Source organism: Cebus imitator, unplaced genomic scaffold (genome assembly GCF_001604975.1).
Source record: "Cebus imitator isolate Cc_AM_T3 unplaced genomic scaffold, Cebus_imitator-1.0 Scaffold132, whole genome shotgun sequence".
Taxonomy (NCBI): Eukaryota; Metazoa; Chordata; class Mammalia; order Primates; family Cebidae; genus Cebus; species Cebus imitator.
In genome coordinates this window covers 2,863,687-2,880,667 of record NW_016107447.1, presented here as the reverse complement: position 1 = coordinate 2,880,667, position 16,981 = coordinate 2,863,687, and the positions used below count along the sequence as shown (strand labels likewise).

The window sequence follows — 16,981 nt, the reverse complement described above, 5'->3', positions numbered from 1 at the left end:
CTCGGCCCCCCAAAGTGCTGGGATTGCAGGCCTAAGCCACCTCGATGGGCCCAATACTTCATTTCTATTGCCAAGTACTATTCTATTGTAAGGTTATTTCACAATTTATTTATCCATTTGCCCGTGGGTGGATAGTTTCTAGTTTTCAGTTCTAATAAGGCTGCTACGAACATTCATTCACACATCAGTCTTTATATGGATATAAGCTTTTTATGTTTATCGAGCATGATTGCTGGGTCATATAATAAGTAGTGTTTAACTTTTAAAAATATGAATGGGGCTGGGCATGGTGGCCCATGCCCATTATCCTAGCACTTTGGGAGGTCAAGGTGGGAGGATTGCTTGACCCTGGGAGTTTGAGACCAGCCTGGGCAACATAGTGAGACCCCATCTCTACAAAAATTGCAAAAATTAGCTGGGTGCGGTGGCACACGCTCATAGTCCCAGCTGCTTGGGAGGCTGAGGCCCGAGGTCGGGGCTGCAGTGAGCTATGATCATATCACTGCATTTCAGCCTGGCAACAGAGTGAGACCCTGCCTCATAAATAAATAAATAAAACAAACAGGTGAATTATTTTCCATAGTGGTTGTACCATTTCATGTTCTACCAGCAGCGGCTGAGAGTTCTGGTTGCTCCACATCCTTGCCAGCCTTTGGTATGGCCAGTCTTTGTGATTAAAGCCATTCCAGTGGGTATGCAGTAGTGTTTCATTGTGAATTTAATTTGCATTGCTCTCATGATTAATGATGTTTGGCATCTTAATCATGTTCTTTTGGCCATCACTTTATCTTCTTTGGTGAAGCATCTGTCATCTGTTCAAATATTTTGCTCATTTCTTTATTTTTATTTATCTTTTGAGACAGGGTCTCACTCTGTTGCCCAGGCTGAAGTACAGTGGCATAATGGCTGCCTGCAGTGTCGATGTCCCAGGCTCACAGGATCCTCCCACCTCAGTCTCCTGAGTAGCTGGGACTATAAGTGTGCACCACAACACCTGTCTAATTTTTGTAGGGACAGGGTTTCCCCATGTTGCCCAGGCTGGTCTTCAACTCTTGGGCTCAAGCACTCTGCCTGCCTTGCCCTCCCAAGGTGCTGGGATTACAGGTGTGAGCCATCGCACAGAGCCTGCTCATTATTTTTTATTATTTTTTTTTTGAGATGAGTCTCACTCTGTCACCCAGGCTGGAATGCAGTGGCACAATTCCGGCTCACTACAACCTCTGCCTCCCGGGTTCAAGCGTTTCTCCTGCCTCATCCTCCCGAGTAGTCGGGATTACAGGCACATGCCACCATGCCCAGCTAATTTTGTATTTTTTAGTAGAGATAGGGTTTCACCATGTTAGCCAGGCTGATCTCAAACTCCTGACCTCAGGTTATCTGCCAGCCTTGGCTTCCCAAAGTGTTGGGATTACAGGCATGGCCCACTGCGCCTGGCCCTGCCCATTTCTTTATCAGGTTGTTCGCTTTCTTATTATTGGGTTTTGAGTGCTCTTTCTATGTCCCGGGCACACGTGTTGTATTAGAGATATGCCTTGCCATTATTTTCTCCTGGACTATGGATTTTTTTATTCTTGGAACAAATTTGTATGAAGTCCAGTTTATATTCTTTTTGGATCATATTTTTGGTGTTACGCATGAGAAATCTTTGCTTAAATCAGAGTTACAAAACGATCTCTTACGTTTTCTTATAGAAGATTACAGTTTTATATTTAAGTCTATGATCTGTTTTGCATTTTTTATCTCATATGAGGTATGAGGTATAGATATTCAGTTGTTCCATGTCTTTTTTTTTTTTTTTTTTTTNTTTTTTTTGAGACAGACTCTTGCTTTGTCACCCAGGCTGGAGTGCAGTGGCACGATCTCTGCTCACTGCAACCGCCACCTCCTGGGTTCAAGAGATTTTCCTGCCTCAGTCTCCCAAGTATAGGATTACAGGTGTGCACCACCATGCCTGGCTAATTTTTGTATTTTTAGTAGAGATGTGGTTTCATCATGTTGGCCAGGCTGACCTCGAACTCCTGACCTCAGGTGATCCACCTGCCTTGGCCTTCCAAAATGCTGGGATTATAGGCGTGAGCCACTGTGCCGAGCCGTTCCAGCATCTTTTATTGAAAAGACTGTCCTTTCTCCATTTCTCCATTGAATTGTCTTTTGTCAGAAATCAGGTGACCACATACATGTGGATTAATTCATTTATTTACTTTGGAGACAGGGTCTTACTCTGTCATTCAGGCTGGAGCGCAGTGGTATAATCATAGTTCACTGCATCTTCAAACTCCTGGCTGAAGCCATTCTCCCACCTCACCTTCCCGAGTAGATGGGACTGCAGGTACAAGCCACTGCCCAGCCTATTTTTATTTTGTAGAAACAGGGTCTTGCTATGTTGCTCAGGCTGGTCTCAAACTTCTGACTTCAAGTGATGTTCCCTCTTCAGCCTCCCAAAGTGCTGGAATTACAGGCATAAGCCACAGTGCGCAACCTATTTTTGAACTCTCAATTCTGTTCCATTGATTTATTTGTCTATCTTTATGCCAGTGCTGCATTGTCTTAAGTACTGTGGCTTTAAAATGCATTTTAAAATCACGTTGTCTTAGCTCTCTAACTTTGCTCTTTACCAAAGTCACTGTGACTCTTCTAGGTCCTCTGCATTTCCATTTAAGGTTCAGAAACAGCTTGACAATTTATAAAAAAAAGTCTGAGATGTTGATAGAGATTGTGTTAATCTTATAGATCAATTTGGGAAGAGCTGAAGTTTTAACAATATTAAGTCTTCTGATTTGTGAACTAGGTATATAACTCCATTTATTTGATGCTATTTCAAATGGCATTTAAAATATTCTATTTCCTGTTGTTTGTTTTTAGATATTTACCTAGTACCCTGCAACACTGCTAAAATAACTTTTTAGATCTAAAAGCTTTTTCATAGATTCCATCAGATTTTCTACATAGGTGACCATGTCATTTTATCTCTTTACTTCATGAAGTTTTACTTCTTTTCTTATTTAAAAAAATTTTTAAGTTAAATAATCATGTCTTTGGATAAAAATTATTACAATATTTAACTGTCTGGGTTAAAGTGAGTTCTTAAATAGATTTTCAGTAATCATGATTTACATTTGCATGTCACTTAATAATTGCCAAGGCACATTTTCTTTTCTTTCTTTCTTTTTTGAGATAAGGTCTGGCTTTGTCACCCAGGCTGGAGTGCAGTGGTGCCATTTTGGCTTACTGTAACCTCCACCTCCCAGGTTCAAGTGATTCTCCTGCCTCAGCCTCCTGAGTAGCTGGGATTGCCAGGGTGCGCCACCGTGCCCAGCTAATTTTTATATTTTTAGTAGAAACAGGGTTTTGCCATATTGGCCAGGCTGGTCTTGAACTCCTGACCTCAGGTGTTCTACCCACCTCAGTCTCCCAAAATGCTGGGATTACAGGCATGAGCCACCATATCCGGACTTTTTTTTTTTTCCAATTTTCACGACAGTCCTATAGACTAGTTAGGGCAGATACAATGATAATGATGATTTTTTAAATTGGACAAATAAAAATTGTGAATATTTATGATGCACAACATGTTTTGATATATGTATATATTAGGGATGGCTAAATCAAGCTAAGTAATGTATCCATTACCTTACTTTTTTTTTTTTTTTTTTTAGAAAACACTTAAAATTCACTCTCTCAGCAAATTTCAAGTGTATAACACAGATATGATCTGGCTCTGTGTTCCCACCCAAATCTCACCTTGAATTGTAACTCCCACAATTCCCACATGTCATGGGAGGAACCCAGTCGGAGGTGACTGAATTACGGGGGAGCGTCTTTCCTGCAGTCTTCTCATGATAGTGAATGAGTCTCACAAGATCTGATGGTTTAAAAAAAACAGGCGTTTGCCTGCACAAGCTCTCTCTGCCTGCCGCCATCCACGTAAGATGTGACCTGCTCCTCTTTGTCTTCGGCCATGATTGTGAGGCTTCCCCAGCCATGTGGAACTGAGTTCTCCATTAAACCTTTTTCCTTTGTAAATTGCTCAGTCTCAGGTATGTCTTTATCAGCATCATGAAAATGAACTAATACAGATAACTTATTTATTAATTATAGTCACCATATTGTACAATTGTTCTCCTGAACTTCTTCCTACTAACTGAAATTTTGTATCCTTTGACCAACTCCTCCCTCCCTGCTCTCCCTTCCCTCCGTCTCTTCCCTCCTTCCTTCCTCCCCCACTCTCTTCCTTCCTTCCTTCCTTCCTTCCTTCCTTTTCCTTCCTTCCTTTCTTCCTTCCTTTTCTTCCTTCCTTCCTTCCCCTGATACTTGTGGTGTGTGTTCTTTTCTAATACAAACATTTAGTGTTATAAATTTCCCTTTAAGTACTTCTTTAATGATATTCCACAAATTTTGATATGTTTGTTTTCACTTTCATTCAATTAAAAGTGCTTTTTAATTTCCCATTGATTTCTTCTTTGACCCATGGGTCATTTAGATTCATATTATTTAGATTCTGAAGATTTGGGAACTTTCCAAAAGTCTTTCTGTTATTTATTTCTAATGTAATTCTACTGCTGTCAGAGAACATGCTTTGTATGCCTTGATTCTTTTAAAGGTACTGAAACTTGTTTTATGGCCCAGAATATATCAATATTTATCTTGGTAAATGTCCCATGTGCACTTGAAAAGAATGTGCATTTGCTGTTGTTGGGTGGAGTGTTCCACAGATTGCCTGTTACATTTCGTCTTTTTCTTTCACTCCGGATTTTGTTTTCTTCTCCAGAGAAAATGACTATTAACAGTTCTTATTTATTGCATCCTTCTAGAAATTCCTTATAGGATATGAGTAAATATGGGTATTAAGCTATACTTAAACTTTTAAAAAACTCAGGCTCATATTACACATGTAATTCTGCCTCCTGCTTTTTTTTTAAGCTATCACAATAGCTTAAAGAGAACCCAGTATTAGCATAAATATATCTATCTTATTGTTTTTGACAGCTGTATAGTATGCCACTGGTGGATACACCATGATTGATTTAACCCTGCTTCCTGTTAATGGCATGGTATCCAGGTTGTTTCCAGTCTTTTGCTATGATGTTGTTGCAATAAATATTATTTTTCTTAAAAAAATAAATATTCTTGATGTGACTGACTTAAGGACAATGAGATGGGGAGATTATCCTGGATTCTCCGGGTGAGCCCAGTGGAACCACAAAAGTCCTTATAAGGGACGGGGGGCAGGCGTTAGAGATGGAGATGAGGTGATATAAATAGAAATTGGAGTGATGCAGGGTCATGAGCCAAGGAATGTGGGTGGCCTCTGCAGTAGGAAGGGGAAGGAAGTGATTCTCCTCTGGAGCCTCCAATACTATAATCCTACTGACTCCTCGATTTAATTCAGTGAGAGCTATGTTGCATTTCTTACCTCCAGAACTGTAAAATGAGCACTGTGTTGTTTTAAGACACAAAGGTCATAATAATTTGTTATAGCAGCAAGAAGAAACTGATACAGTCTCCAAACATCTCTGATTGTACCATACTCATCAGCAAAAAGTTTTCCACTGCACAGATTCATCATATATATTATAGAACAAACATAAACAGAAATTTAAAAGGATAAAGGGGATACAACAAATGTTTCGAAATGCATTTTTGTATGTATTAATGCACTAACAGTACAAATCCTTGTGGTTATCACTAAAGTTATTTGCATAATAGTATTAATAAATTTTTAATCAGAGTGAAAAACAAATATTCTTTTTACTTGTGTTTGTACCTATGTCAAAATTTATCTTTAGGATAAATTCTTAGATGTTGAACAGTTGGGTTAAAAGGTCTATGTATTTTAAATTTTGTTAGATGTTGCCAGATTGCATGGGAGAGCCTTCTAAATTTCTTCTTGAGAAATTAAAAAAATTCTTCTTCTATTGGTAGAGGGAGTTGATCTTAGAAGTTAAAAAATCCTTCAACTTTTTTTTTAGAGAATTTGTATCATACTTAAAAATATAAAAAGAAGGCCAAGCATGGTGGCTCACACCTGTAATCCCAGCACTTTGGGAAGCTGTGGTGGGTGGATCAGAAGGTCAGGAGTTCACGACCAGTCTGGCCAATCTCTACTAAAAATACGAAAATTAGCTGGGGTGGTGGCGGGCACTTGTAGTTCCAGATACTCATGAGGCTGAGGCAGGAGAATCACTTGAACCCAGGAGGTGGAAGTTGCCTAGCAGTGAGCCTAGATTCCACCACTGCACTCCAGCCTGGGCGACAGAGAGAGAATCTGTCAAAAAAAAAAAAAAAAAAAGTAAAAAGAAAAATATCTGTAAGCAGCCAATGCTGATTTGGTTTTTCTCTTGAGTAACATGAGATGTTCAGATTCTGCCCTCTATATCAGCAAATTGCCCTGTAATCATCTGCAAATTGTTGGCACTTCACACACAGGTTAATGCATGTCAATGCAGAGTGTCCTGTGGCGGGGATCGGGTGGGTGGGGGACGTGAGTGGGGAAAGCACCAAAATACTATATCCAGGCAGCGCACAGAGTGAGTGTGATCTGTCAGTAAACCTCTTGAGCCTCTGGAGTTTGGAACCAACCACTCAAGGATATCCTGGATAATTTCAAAAGTAGGGTTTTTATGGGAAATTTAAAAAGAGTGCATGAGTGTATGTGTCTGTGTGTGCATGTGAGCACACATATGCTTAAATTCCCTTCCTTTACAGTGAACACAAGAGAGGCAGGAGACCTCGGCTAGAGCTGACCATTATTTACCTCATTAGATTTTATGTCAGCTTGTTAGACACACAGTAAAAACCATTTCAACCACTTATTGTTGAACCTTAGATCAAGGGATAAAGGAAGAACAGGGGGAAACAAGACAGAAAAGTTTCAAAGAGACACAATGAGCCTTTATGTTCACTCCTGACGGAAATAAAGAGAACCTTCCCACAAAACCCAAATTCTGGGGAAGCAGGTTTTTCGTTTGCCCTTCAGCTCACCATTGAATTATAGACGGATAGTGGCAACTACTTGATGATTTCCTGCTATAGTTCCTCTCTGCCCTAATTTCTCATCAGTGTTTTGTTTTCCTCTCCTTTGTTGAAATGAAATTGGAAAAACCACATTCTGAAAATCAGGACGGCCAAAGATAATTCAAGATGACGACAGAGAAAAACTTTGTTACTCTTCAAACTCTTCAAAGAATGTTGTTAAATAGGTACTATGCATTCATTAAATACTCTGAGATGGGATTAATACCAAAATCAATGCCCAAGCCCTAAACCTTTTAAAAACTTGACTTTATTTAACCTGCTTTGCCGTATTGTCTCCATTTGTTGTCAAACTAAGGATAACTCACTCACTCCCTGTGATTGAAAATTTAAGGGCTAAAATCAATAGCTACACCAAGAACCCCAGGAACAAAACAGGTGGGTCTTCCCTATTGTTCCTTTGCTAACAATCAACCAATTCAAATGTGTTGATGACTGTCTCCACATCATCTCCACCCCACTAGCTTAGCTTCTGCAAAGCCCTTTTTTCTGAAACTCAGTAGGTTTCAGAAAAGAAGACAAAAGAAAAAAACTCGGTGGTATCTACTGACATTCTAATGTATTCCTGCCATGTTATTTAACGTTGATAAGCCAAAACCATCTTGTAAAAGAGAAGACGTGCACAGCAGATCTGTGGAATGAATGAATGAATCCATAGGCTGGTGCATCAGTTGCATAGGGATATTACATCCCAAGTTCTGTGACCAGAAAGGGGAACAGGCATGGACTCTGCCACGTGATGCTCATAGTGTAGGTGGGATCCATATAAAGGTTGTGGATATATATTGTTTTTGTTCACCCAGTGTCTCTCCTGTCTTCTTGTAGTTACAGTGATCTGGGTTTTTTTGAGGTGATCACCTCTTCCTCACTCTCGGTCTCTGCTAGTTGAGGTGAGGTGGATCCCAACTCTAGCTCCAGCCATAGGCATGAGCCCAAAGTCTGCTGCCTCATCCTAGCATTCCATTCCACTGACCACAGAGACTGGTTTGGGGATGAGCATGAGACCTAAGCTTTACTTGGGACTTTTGCAGAAATGGCTAAGAAGGAGGAACTCTGTTTGCTGAGGTGGATTAGCAAACAAGATTAAGCTCTGGGTAGCTGGTGGCCATCTTTGTCACCATAGGGGAGGAGCATGCCTGAGAATGAAATAAACCCAGGAAAATTCAGAGTCAGAAGGAAGAGAGAGAGACTAAGTCCCAACATTATCATTGGAACAGCTGGACGCAGCCCTAAACCCTTGTAACATCTTGATTACATATGCCTAAAAATTCTTCTTTTTTTTGTTTAAACTAATTTGAATTGGATTTCTTATATCTTTTGATGCAAAAAAGTCCTGGCTAATAAACAGGGTTTCCTAAAACTATTGTGCCATCAGAAATGAATATCCTTAAAGACATCCCCATTAAAAAATGGGCAAAGGACATGAACAGACACTTCTCAAAAGAAGACATACATGCATGTGGCCAACAAGCATTTGAAAAAATAACATCACTAGTCATTAGGGAAATGCAAATCAAAACCACAATAATATACCATCTCACACCTGATCAGAATGGCTATTACTAATAAGTCAAAAAATAACAGATGCTGGCAAAGTTACAAAGAAAAGGGAATGCTTATACATTGTTCATGGGAATGTAAATTAGTACAGCCACTGTGGAAAGCAGCCTGAAGATTTCTCAGGGAACTTAACATAAAACTACCATTAGACCCAGCAATCCCATTACTGGGTACATATCCAAAGGAAAATAAATTTTTCTACCATAAAGACACATGGATGTTGTATTTATTTATTTTTTGAGCTGGAGTTTCACTCGTCACCCAGGCTGGAGTGCAATGGCGTGATCTCAGCTCACTGCAACCTCCGACTTTTGGGTTCAAATGATTTTCCTGGCTTAGCCTCCCTAGTAGCTGGGATTATGGGTGCCCACCACCACTCAGGCTAATTTTTGTATTTCTAGTAGAGACAGGGTTTCACCATGTTGGCCAGGCTGGTCTCAAACTCCTGACCTCAGGTGATCCATCTGCCTTGGCCACACAAAGTGCTGGGATTACGGGTGTCAGCCACCATGCCCAGGCTTCTATTTTTAGTAAAAGCAGGGTTTTACCATGTGGCCAGACTAGTCTCGAACTCCTGACCTCAGATGATCCCCTGCCCCAGCCTCCCAAAGTGCTGGGATTACAGGCGTGAGCCACTGTGCCCGGCTGGGAATATTATAAATACCACCAGGGTGCATCAACTCCAAGGCCTACACGGACTAGGCAGTAATGAACATGGGGTGAGCTGGCTATATGTGGAATTGGGTGAGTCCTTTCTGAAAACAGCAGACACACTTAGTTTTAATCAAGTGGTGTTCCTTGGGAATGTGGCTACTATGGATCCTCTTTCAAGAGAAGCCAGAAATTAGAATTTTTAGGTATTAATAAAATTTTCTGACTTTTAAACATAAATGCAATTAAACACATGCACAAACAGAAAGGCCAACAAAACATGTCTGAGAGATGGATTTAACCCTTAGGTGGCCTGTTTGTTACAACTGGGACCCATGTCCGGGTCCTTCTTTAATAGAAGCTCTCAGACCACATCCATGTATGACCCTTGGATAACCTGTTTGTCACAATTGGGACCCATGTCTGGGTCCCTCCTTCACAGAAGCTCTCAGACCACAGCCACGAATGGCCCACCACAGTGACTGCACTTACCGGCGAGTGACTCGGAACTCTGGTTGGGGACGTTGTGAGACGCCTCCTGGAGGACGTAGGTGGACGTGGAGAGGGGCGAAGGGCAGATGCTGCTGGCCGGGACATAGGGAGGGTTGTAGGATGAGCCGTAATACTGGGGGTACTGGCTCTGGGGGAAGCCGGGGTAGGAAGGATAGTCCTAGGAAGAGAAAAACAAACCAAGAACATGTGTGAGGAAGCCTTTCTGGGCCTGGGCCATCAGTGAGCCTGGCCACTCTGTCTCTCTCTCTAATAGAATAAAAGCTCTCTGTGGGCAGGAATCGTCTTCATTTTGGTTTCCCAGAAGCAGACTCTGGGGCAAGGATTCAAGTGCAAGGAGGCTGTTTGGAAAGTGAGGGAGACACCAGCAGGGGAGTGGGGAAGTGAGACAGCGGACGCGGGACAGCAGCCTGCGTAGGGGCTTCTATGGTAGTGACTGGAGCTGAGTCCTATGAGGAAAAGCTGAGATGGTCTAAAATCCACATCTCAGAACTGCTTCTCCCAGGGATCAAGGGAGCGGACGGGTTTATATATCAACTTGTCAGTCTTTGAGAGCTGCTCCCAGGGGGCTTTAATTCCCAGGCACTTCCTGCCTGCCCCATGCACTGGTTCTAGAAAAGCCGCTCGGGCCCCGGCATGTGGATGCTGGCACCTGGAGGTCCACAGGCGGCCCTCAGGGATCTAGATGTGGCCTTGACGGTACCTGTCCTGGTCACTGTTGTATCTTCTGCACCTGAAACAGTGCCTGGTATATATAGTAACTCAACAATTTATTATTAATTTATTAACAATAAATAAATGTTAATATATAAAAACAATAAACAAATGCATTAACAATTAAGACCACCCCCCCCCCACACACACACACATCACATACACACACAAACCCAGGAGACCAGGTGACATTTTATGTTCATGGGGAGGAGGTGCAAATACAGCACTTCAGCATTAGGGGTCCAGAATATTCTATGAGGGAGTCATGGAGATCAATTCAATAGCTGCCAATCACCTTTGATCAGGCTTTGCTTAAACGGACCAGTGATTCCAATTCTCCAGTAGTCATTGTTTCAAATATTCTGCCCCACTATCACCAAACCGGTGCTGCTCAGCCCTGCACGGAACTCATGGAAAGTCCTGCTTCCTGGGCCTCACCCCAGAGCTAGGAGTCAGAGTTCCCGGAGGAGGGGGCGGTCAGTGTTTCTGAGAAACATAGATTTAACGGAGAAATGGACAAACACCCAGGGTTAAGAAGTACACTTTAAAAAGGACTGTTGTATTTACAAGCATTTTATCTATGTACATTGTACATTAGGAATAATATAAAAATACATGAAACAATTTTTACATTTGCTAAGTTTTAAATTATTTAGATTCTCATTGGAAAAGAAATTGCATATTCCTCATATCTAAATATGTTAAATATTCCTAAAGCCCATCTACCTCAGGGTGGTTCTGTTTTAATGGTAACCTGAAAGCAAGTTGAACCTTTTGTTTTGAAATAATTTTAGCTTTACAGGGGAGGTATACACACGGCAGAATTACTGCACACCTTTAGCAGATCCATTCTTAATTCACTTTGTAAGTGACACCAAGAGAATCAAAATGCTAGCCAACATTCACCTTTAGAGAGTTGACTTCGCTCAATTTAACAAGCATTTATAAAGCCCCTACTGTGTGCTGGGCTCTCACCACTAGGGATGCAGAGGTGAACAAGATATATGATATGGTACCCCTTGAGAAGCCCACGGTCTGGTGAAAGAACCTATCCATTTGTATTGATTTATACCAGATTCAACAGTCAATGGGTGTCTTGGGCCCAGGTCAAGATGGAACATACGTGTAGATCTCCATGACATCTCAGGAATCTTCTAACAATTCCTACGTCTCTGCCTGTATACTGCATCCTTTCAGTGGCCTTCTGCACAATCTAGCCCCTGTAGTCTCCAAACCCAGGTAATAAGAGGCAGGTTCCTAGTCAAGATCATGTGTGTGCATGGGCTCTCTGGGTGCCCTGATGTAAGGGAAATATTTCCAGAAAGAACTGTGGAAAGAACCGGGAGGAAGCCATGTCTACCTGGTGCACACTCCCGAATCCGGCTGCATTGCCCAGTCCGTTTCCGCCTTGATAGAACCCCGTCGTGCCTGTGGGAAGGAGGAACGGCGTACAGGTTAGGTTTCTTTTTCTTTGTTTCTATTTTTTTTTTTTTGAGATGGAATCTTACCCTGTCACCCAAGCTGGAGTGCAATGGCGCAATCTAGGCTCACTGCATGTAACCTCTGCCTCCCAGGTTCAAGCAATTCTCCTGCCTCAGCCTCCTGAGTAGCTGGGGTTATAGGCACGTGCCACCATGCCTGGCTAATTTTTTATATCTTTAGTAGAGATGGGATTTCATCATGTTGGCCAGGCTGGTCTTGAGCTCCTGATCTCATGATCTGCCTGCCTTGGCCTCCCAAAGTGCTGGGATTGCAGGCGTGAGCCATCACACCTGGCCCTTTCTTTTTTTTTCTTTTTTAAAGCAGTTGTCAGCATTTCATGAACCTCCCTCCATGTGGCTTCGGGGTGATAACAGCTGGGCAGAAATTCTGGTTCCCAGTGATAATACCTCACACCAGCCTTCCTAAAGCAACCCAGGTGATAGTTGTCGACACTAATCCTATGGCAATGCCTACTGCCAGCATCACCATGGCCTCCTGGGTGCTTCCGAGTGCTTGCTGATGTGGCCATGGCTGTGGCTCACGTGGCCCCTAAGTCTCTGAGTGTTCCTCCATCTGGATGGCATGTCGGCGGTCCAGACGCAAGAGCCAGATCAGGTTTCTTACAGTCAGAGAGGAACATGCAAAGAGGATGACATGGCAAGGTGGGGTCTTTAAGGTCGCAGGCTGGGATGGAACCAGTGACTTTGGTTACCAAATTTCTTTGAACCTCAATTTCCTTAATAGATGAGGAAAATAAATGCTGTCCTTTTCAAAGGCTTGTGGTGAGAAATAAATGAGATAGTGCCCACTACTCAGATCCTGGTCCTTGAAAATTATGTTTTTAAAAAATTTGAGGCCAGGTGTGGTGGCTCATGCCTATAATTCCAGCACTTTGGGAGGCTGAGGTGGGAGGATCACTTGAGCCCAGGAATTTGGTCATTTAAGTGTTTAACTTAAAGAAATGGCCAAACTGTTTTCCAAGTGGCTGTGCCATTTGCTTTCTTACTAGGAATACATGAGGGTTCTAGATTCTCCAGCATTGGGTAGTTTCAGTCTTCTTGATTATAGCCACTTTAGTAGTCTGTTCAACATAGTGAGATGTCGTCTCTACAAAAAATTTAAAAATTAGCCAGGTGCGATGGCGCATGCCTATAATTCCAGCTACTTGGGAGGATGTGATTGTATCTCACTGTGGCTTTAAGCAGCATTTCCCTAATGACTAATGGTGCTGGGCATTTTTCATGTGCTTTTTAGCCATTCACATATCTTCTTTGATGAATTATCTACTCAAATCTTTTCCCTGTGGAATCCTAGTCAAATCTTTTTAAAAAGTTAAAAGACCTTTTATTACTGTTATAAGAGTTGTTTAGAAATTGTGGACCCAAGTTCTTAATCAGATACATGATTTGTAAATATTATCTCCCAGTTTGTGGCTTAGCTTTTTCTTAATGGTATCTTTTGAAGAGCAAAAGATCATGTGTTGTCAATTTTTTCTTTGTTGGATTTTGCTTTCATTGCCTAACTCAAGGTCACAAAGATCTGCTCTTATGTTTTCTTCTAGAAATTTTATAGTATTAACTCTTATATTTAGGTCTATGATCCAATTTAAGTTAATCTTTGTGTACAGTGTGGAATAATCTTTTCATATATATACACACACACACTTATTCCAGGACCCACTATAAAAAGTCTATCCCTTCCTCCACTGAATTATTATTTTAAAAATTTTTTTGTGGGTACCCAGTAGGTGTATATATTTATGAGGTACATGAGATGTTTTCATACAGGCATGAAATATGAAACAAGCACATCATGGAGAAGGGGGTATCCATCTCCTCCCCCATTGAATGACTTGGCACCTTTGCCAAAGATAAACTGACCATAAATGAGAAGGCTTCTTTCTGGACTTTATTCTGTTTCACTGACATATCTATCCTATACTAATTCCATCCTGTCTTGATTACTGAAGCTTTACGTTTTGCTTTTTTTTTAAAGATGAAATCTTGCCCTTGTCCCCCAGCCTAGAGTGCAGTGACATGATCTTGGCTTACTGCAACCTCCACTTCCTGGGTTCAAGAGGTTCTCCTGCCTCAGCCTCCCAAGTAGCTGGGATTACAGGCGCCCAACCCTATGCTCAGGTAATTTTTTGTATTTTTAGTAGAGACAGGGTTTCACCATGTTGGCCAGGCTGGTCTTGAACTCCTGACCTCAGGTGATCCACCTGCCTTGGCCTCCCAAAGTGCTGGGATTACAGGCATGAGCCACTGCACCTGGCCTATGGTGAGTTTTGAAGTTAGGTAGTATACGTTCTCCAACTCTGTTCTTTTTCAAGGTTGTTTTGGCTCTTAGTTTTTATGTCAGTTTCTATTAAACGCCATCTGGGATTTTGGTAGGACTTGGACTGAATCAATAGACTTCTTTTAGAAGATGAGGTCAGATACGAAAGTTGGGGCTGGATACTTCAGGACCTGGAAGCCTGGAAAGTAGTTTGCATTTGCCAAAGGAGCATGGAGTGCTGACGCAGGGACCGGAACAACTCAAGGCACGTCTCTAAACATTCACACAAGTTGCCGGTTAGAAAATAAATGGCTGCTCAAATGAGTGGTGACTTACATCAAAAAAGAAGCTTCTAGAGTCCAAGGCTGCATTTTATAAAGTGGCTGGAATGAGCACGAGGGACTCCAGGAAACTTATTTTCCAGGGGTGGGGCAGAAGAAGATAAGAGGATAATAAAGGAACCATAACGCCTCCAAAATTATCCAAGATAATGGATCCATTAGGAACATAGGATTTTAACCCTTGTTCTGCATCAGAATCTCCCAAAGAACTTGGAAAAAAAAAAAAATCTGAGGGCCCTTCCCACAGATAGTCTGATTTGAGTTAGTCTGGAGTTGGGCCAGGTATCAGTATATGAAAACAACAACAACAACAAACCTTTCTGGAAGGTTCTAGTGCACACTAAGAATTGAGAACTAATAGTCCATGCCAAATTCTTTATGGTACAAATGGGGAGACTGAGGCCCAAAGAGGGAAGGCAAACAGTGTTGATCCTGAGCTTTGGTCTCAGCAGCAGAGAGGGCCATGAGCCTGTCTCCTGCTTCCCAGCTCAGGGTCTTTCCATGGCAGCACATGGTTTTTCTACAAAAACACATTGAGGCCATTAATTAGTTCACTCATGCATGCATGCATTCACTTATTCATTCCCCTGAGATTATTGAGTGCTTTATGCACCAACCATGGTATTAGGCACTTTGTATATTACTGCACTTAATCCTCACATTGGTCCCGAGAGGAAGGTATATAGTTGCTATTCCCATGTTCTATACAGAGAAACTGAGGCTTAGGAATGGAACTTTTCCTAAGTCATAGAGCTGGTAGGCTGTGGAGCTGAGATTAATTCTTTTATTCATTCATTTATGCAATCAAACAAAATATGCCAGAATAAAGGATAAAGAATAGGAATGACAGAAGATTTTTCACTGGGAACCATGGAGGCCAGAAGGAAATGGCACAACATTTTTCAAGGGCTTGAGGAAAAGAACCATCAACTCACAATGCTGTATCCAAAGATAATATCCTTCAGGAATGAAGGGAAAATCAAGACATTCTCAAATGAAGGAAATCCAAGATAATTTTTTTTACAGAAGATCTACCCAGAAAGAATTGGTATAAGAAGTTCTTAAAATAGAAAGGAAATCATACAAAAGCTGGAAACATCAGGAAGGAAGAAAGAAGAAGGAAAAGAAAAAAAATATGCATAAAGTCATTTAAGACAGTTCCGCTCTATGTGGCTGTATACAATTTGGTTCATTTGTTTCATTAAAAAAATTTTATTTGATTATAAAAGTTTTAATTTTTGTGGGTACATAGTAGGTATATATATATTTCTGGGCTACATGAGCTATTTTGATAGAGGCATGCCATGTGTAACACTCACATCAGGGTAAATGGGGTACCCATCACCTCAAGCGTTTATCCTCTGTGTTAGAAACAATCTAATTATACTCATCTAGTTATTTGAAAATGTACAATTAAATTTTTGTTAACCACAGTCAACAAAATTTTTTGTGACTATAGCACAGCTTAAACTTCAGGCTGGGAATCCCACTCTGTCTTCAATCTCCTGCCTACAGACATTTAGCAGGTCTAGGTTAGTCTATTCCATTCAAGGTCTATTTGGTTCTGGTTAGCATGGTGACCCTACTTGCAAAAGCTTAGGAAGCCACCTGTCTCAGAAAACTTCTGGCTGCAGTGTTTTCTCTTCTGATTTCTCTTTTCTTTTGCAGCAACCTGCTGAATGATGACTCAGGGCAGGTTTGGAAACAAATAGGCCATAGTCTTATCCCTTGGTATGCTTTCTCCAAAATAAGCTCTTGTTTATTTTCATTTTGTGACCCAGAGTCAGCTGAAGAATGGACAGCTGAACAAACTGCAGCGTGCGGGCAGCCACAGAGTGCCTGCAGTAAGAAATCCATCCTGTGCCAGAGAGGACCCAGGAAGAAGGAGGATCACGGCCCCAGAAGTCTTGTGCCACAAGATGTGGTCTCTGGAGAGCTTTGACAAACAGACCTGGCTTGGTGCTGGAATGTGAAACACTGATCTCTTGCCTTCTTCTGTGAGGGAAGGCAAGGTTGAGATGAAAAAGACATCCTCTTCAGGGGATGGTGCCAGGTCTCCTGGGGGTTCCCTAATATTGATTCATCTCTTCTCTCTCATACTCATAGAATCTGTTTCTAAGCTGGGCACATGGCTGATCAGAGAAACTACAATTCCCAGCTTCCCTATGGCTAAATGTGTCCACATGATGAGTTCTGGACAAGGGGATAGGGGTAAATTTTGAAGGGCAGGGGCAGCTTCTCTTTCTCCATGGAATGGGGCCGTCTTGGATCATGCAGCTGAGCAACAAGACATAAGGAGCTTAGACCCCCATCACGTTTGCAGACCACAACAGCCACATTAGTTAGGACTTTTGGGCGAGAGAGAAATACCCTTCTTTCTTGTTGAAAACATTGTTATTTTGAGACTGTCAAAG

At 41.7% G+C, this 16,981-nt stretch overlaps 1 protein-coding gene across 4 annotated transcripts in view; it reads right to left on the bottom strand.

The window, feature by feature from the left end:
- Window positions 1-16,981, bottom strand: part of EYA2 (EYA transcriptional coactivator and phosphatase 2) — a 292,281-nt gene that overhangs the window by 103,933 nt on the left and 171,367 nt on the right. For all 4 annotated transcript variants that reach the window (XM_017541324.2, XM_037743018.1, XM_017541322.2 and 1 more), the window contains 2 exons: window positions 11,828-11,895; window positions 9,736-9,913 (listed from right to left, as the gene is read on the bottom strand). In XM_017541324.2, the coding sequence (XP_017396813.1) occupies window positions 9,736-9,913; window positions 11,828-11,895 (246 nt within the window). The remainder of the gene's footprint in view (window positions 1-9,735; window positions 9,914-11,827; window positions 11,896-16,981) is intronic.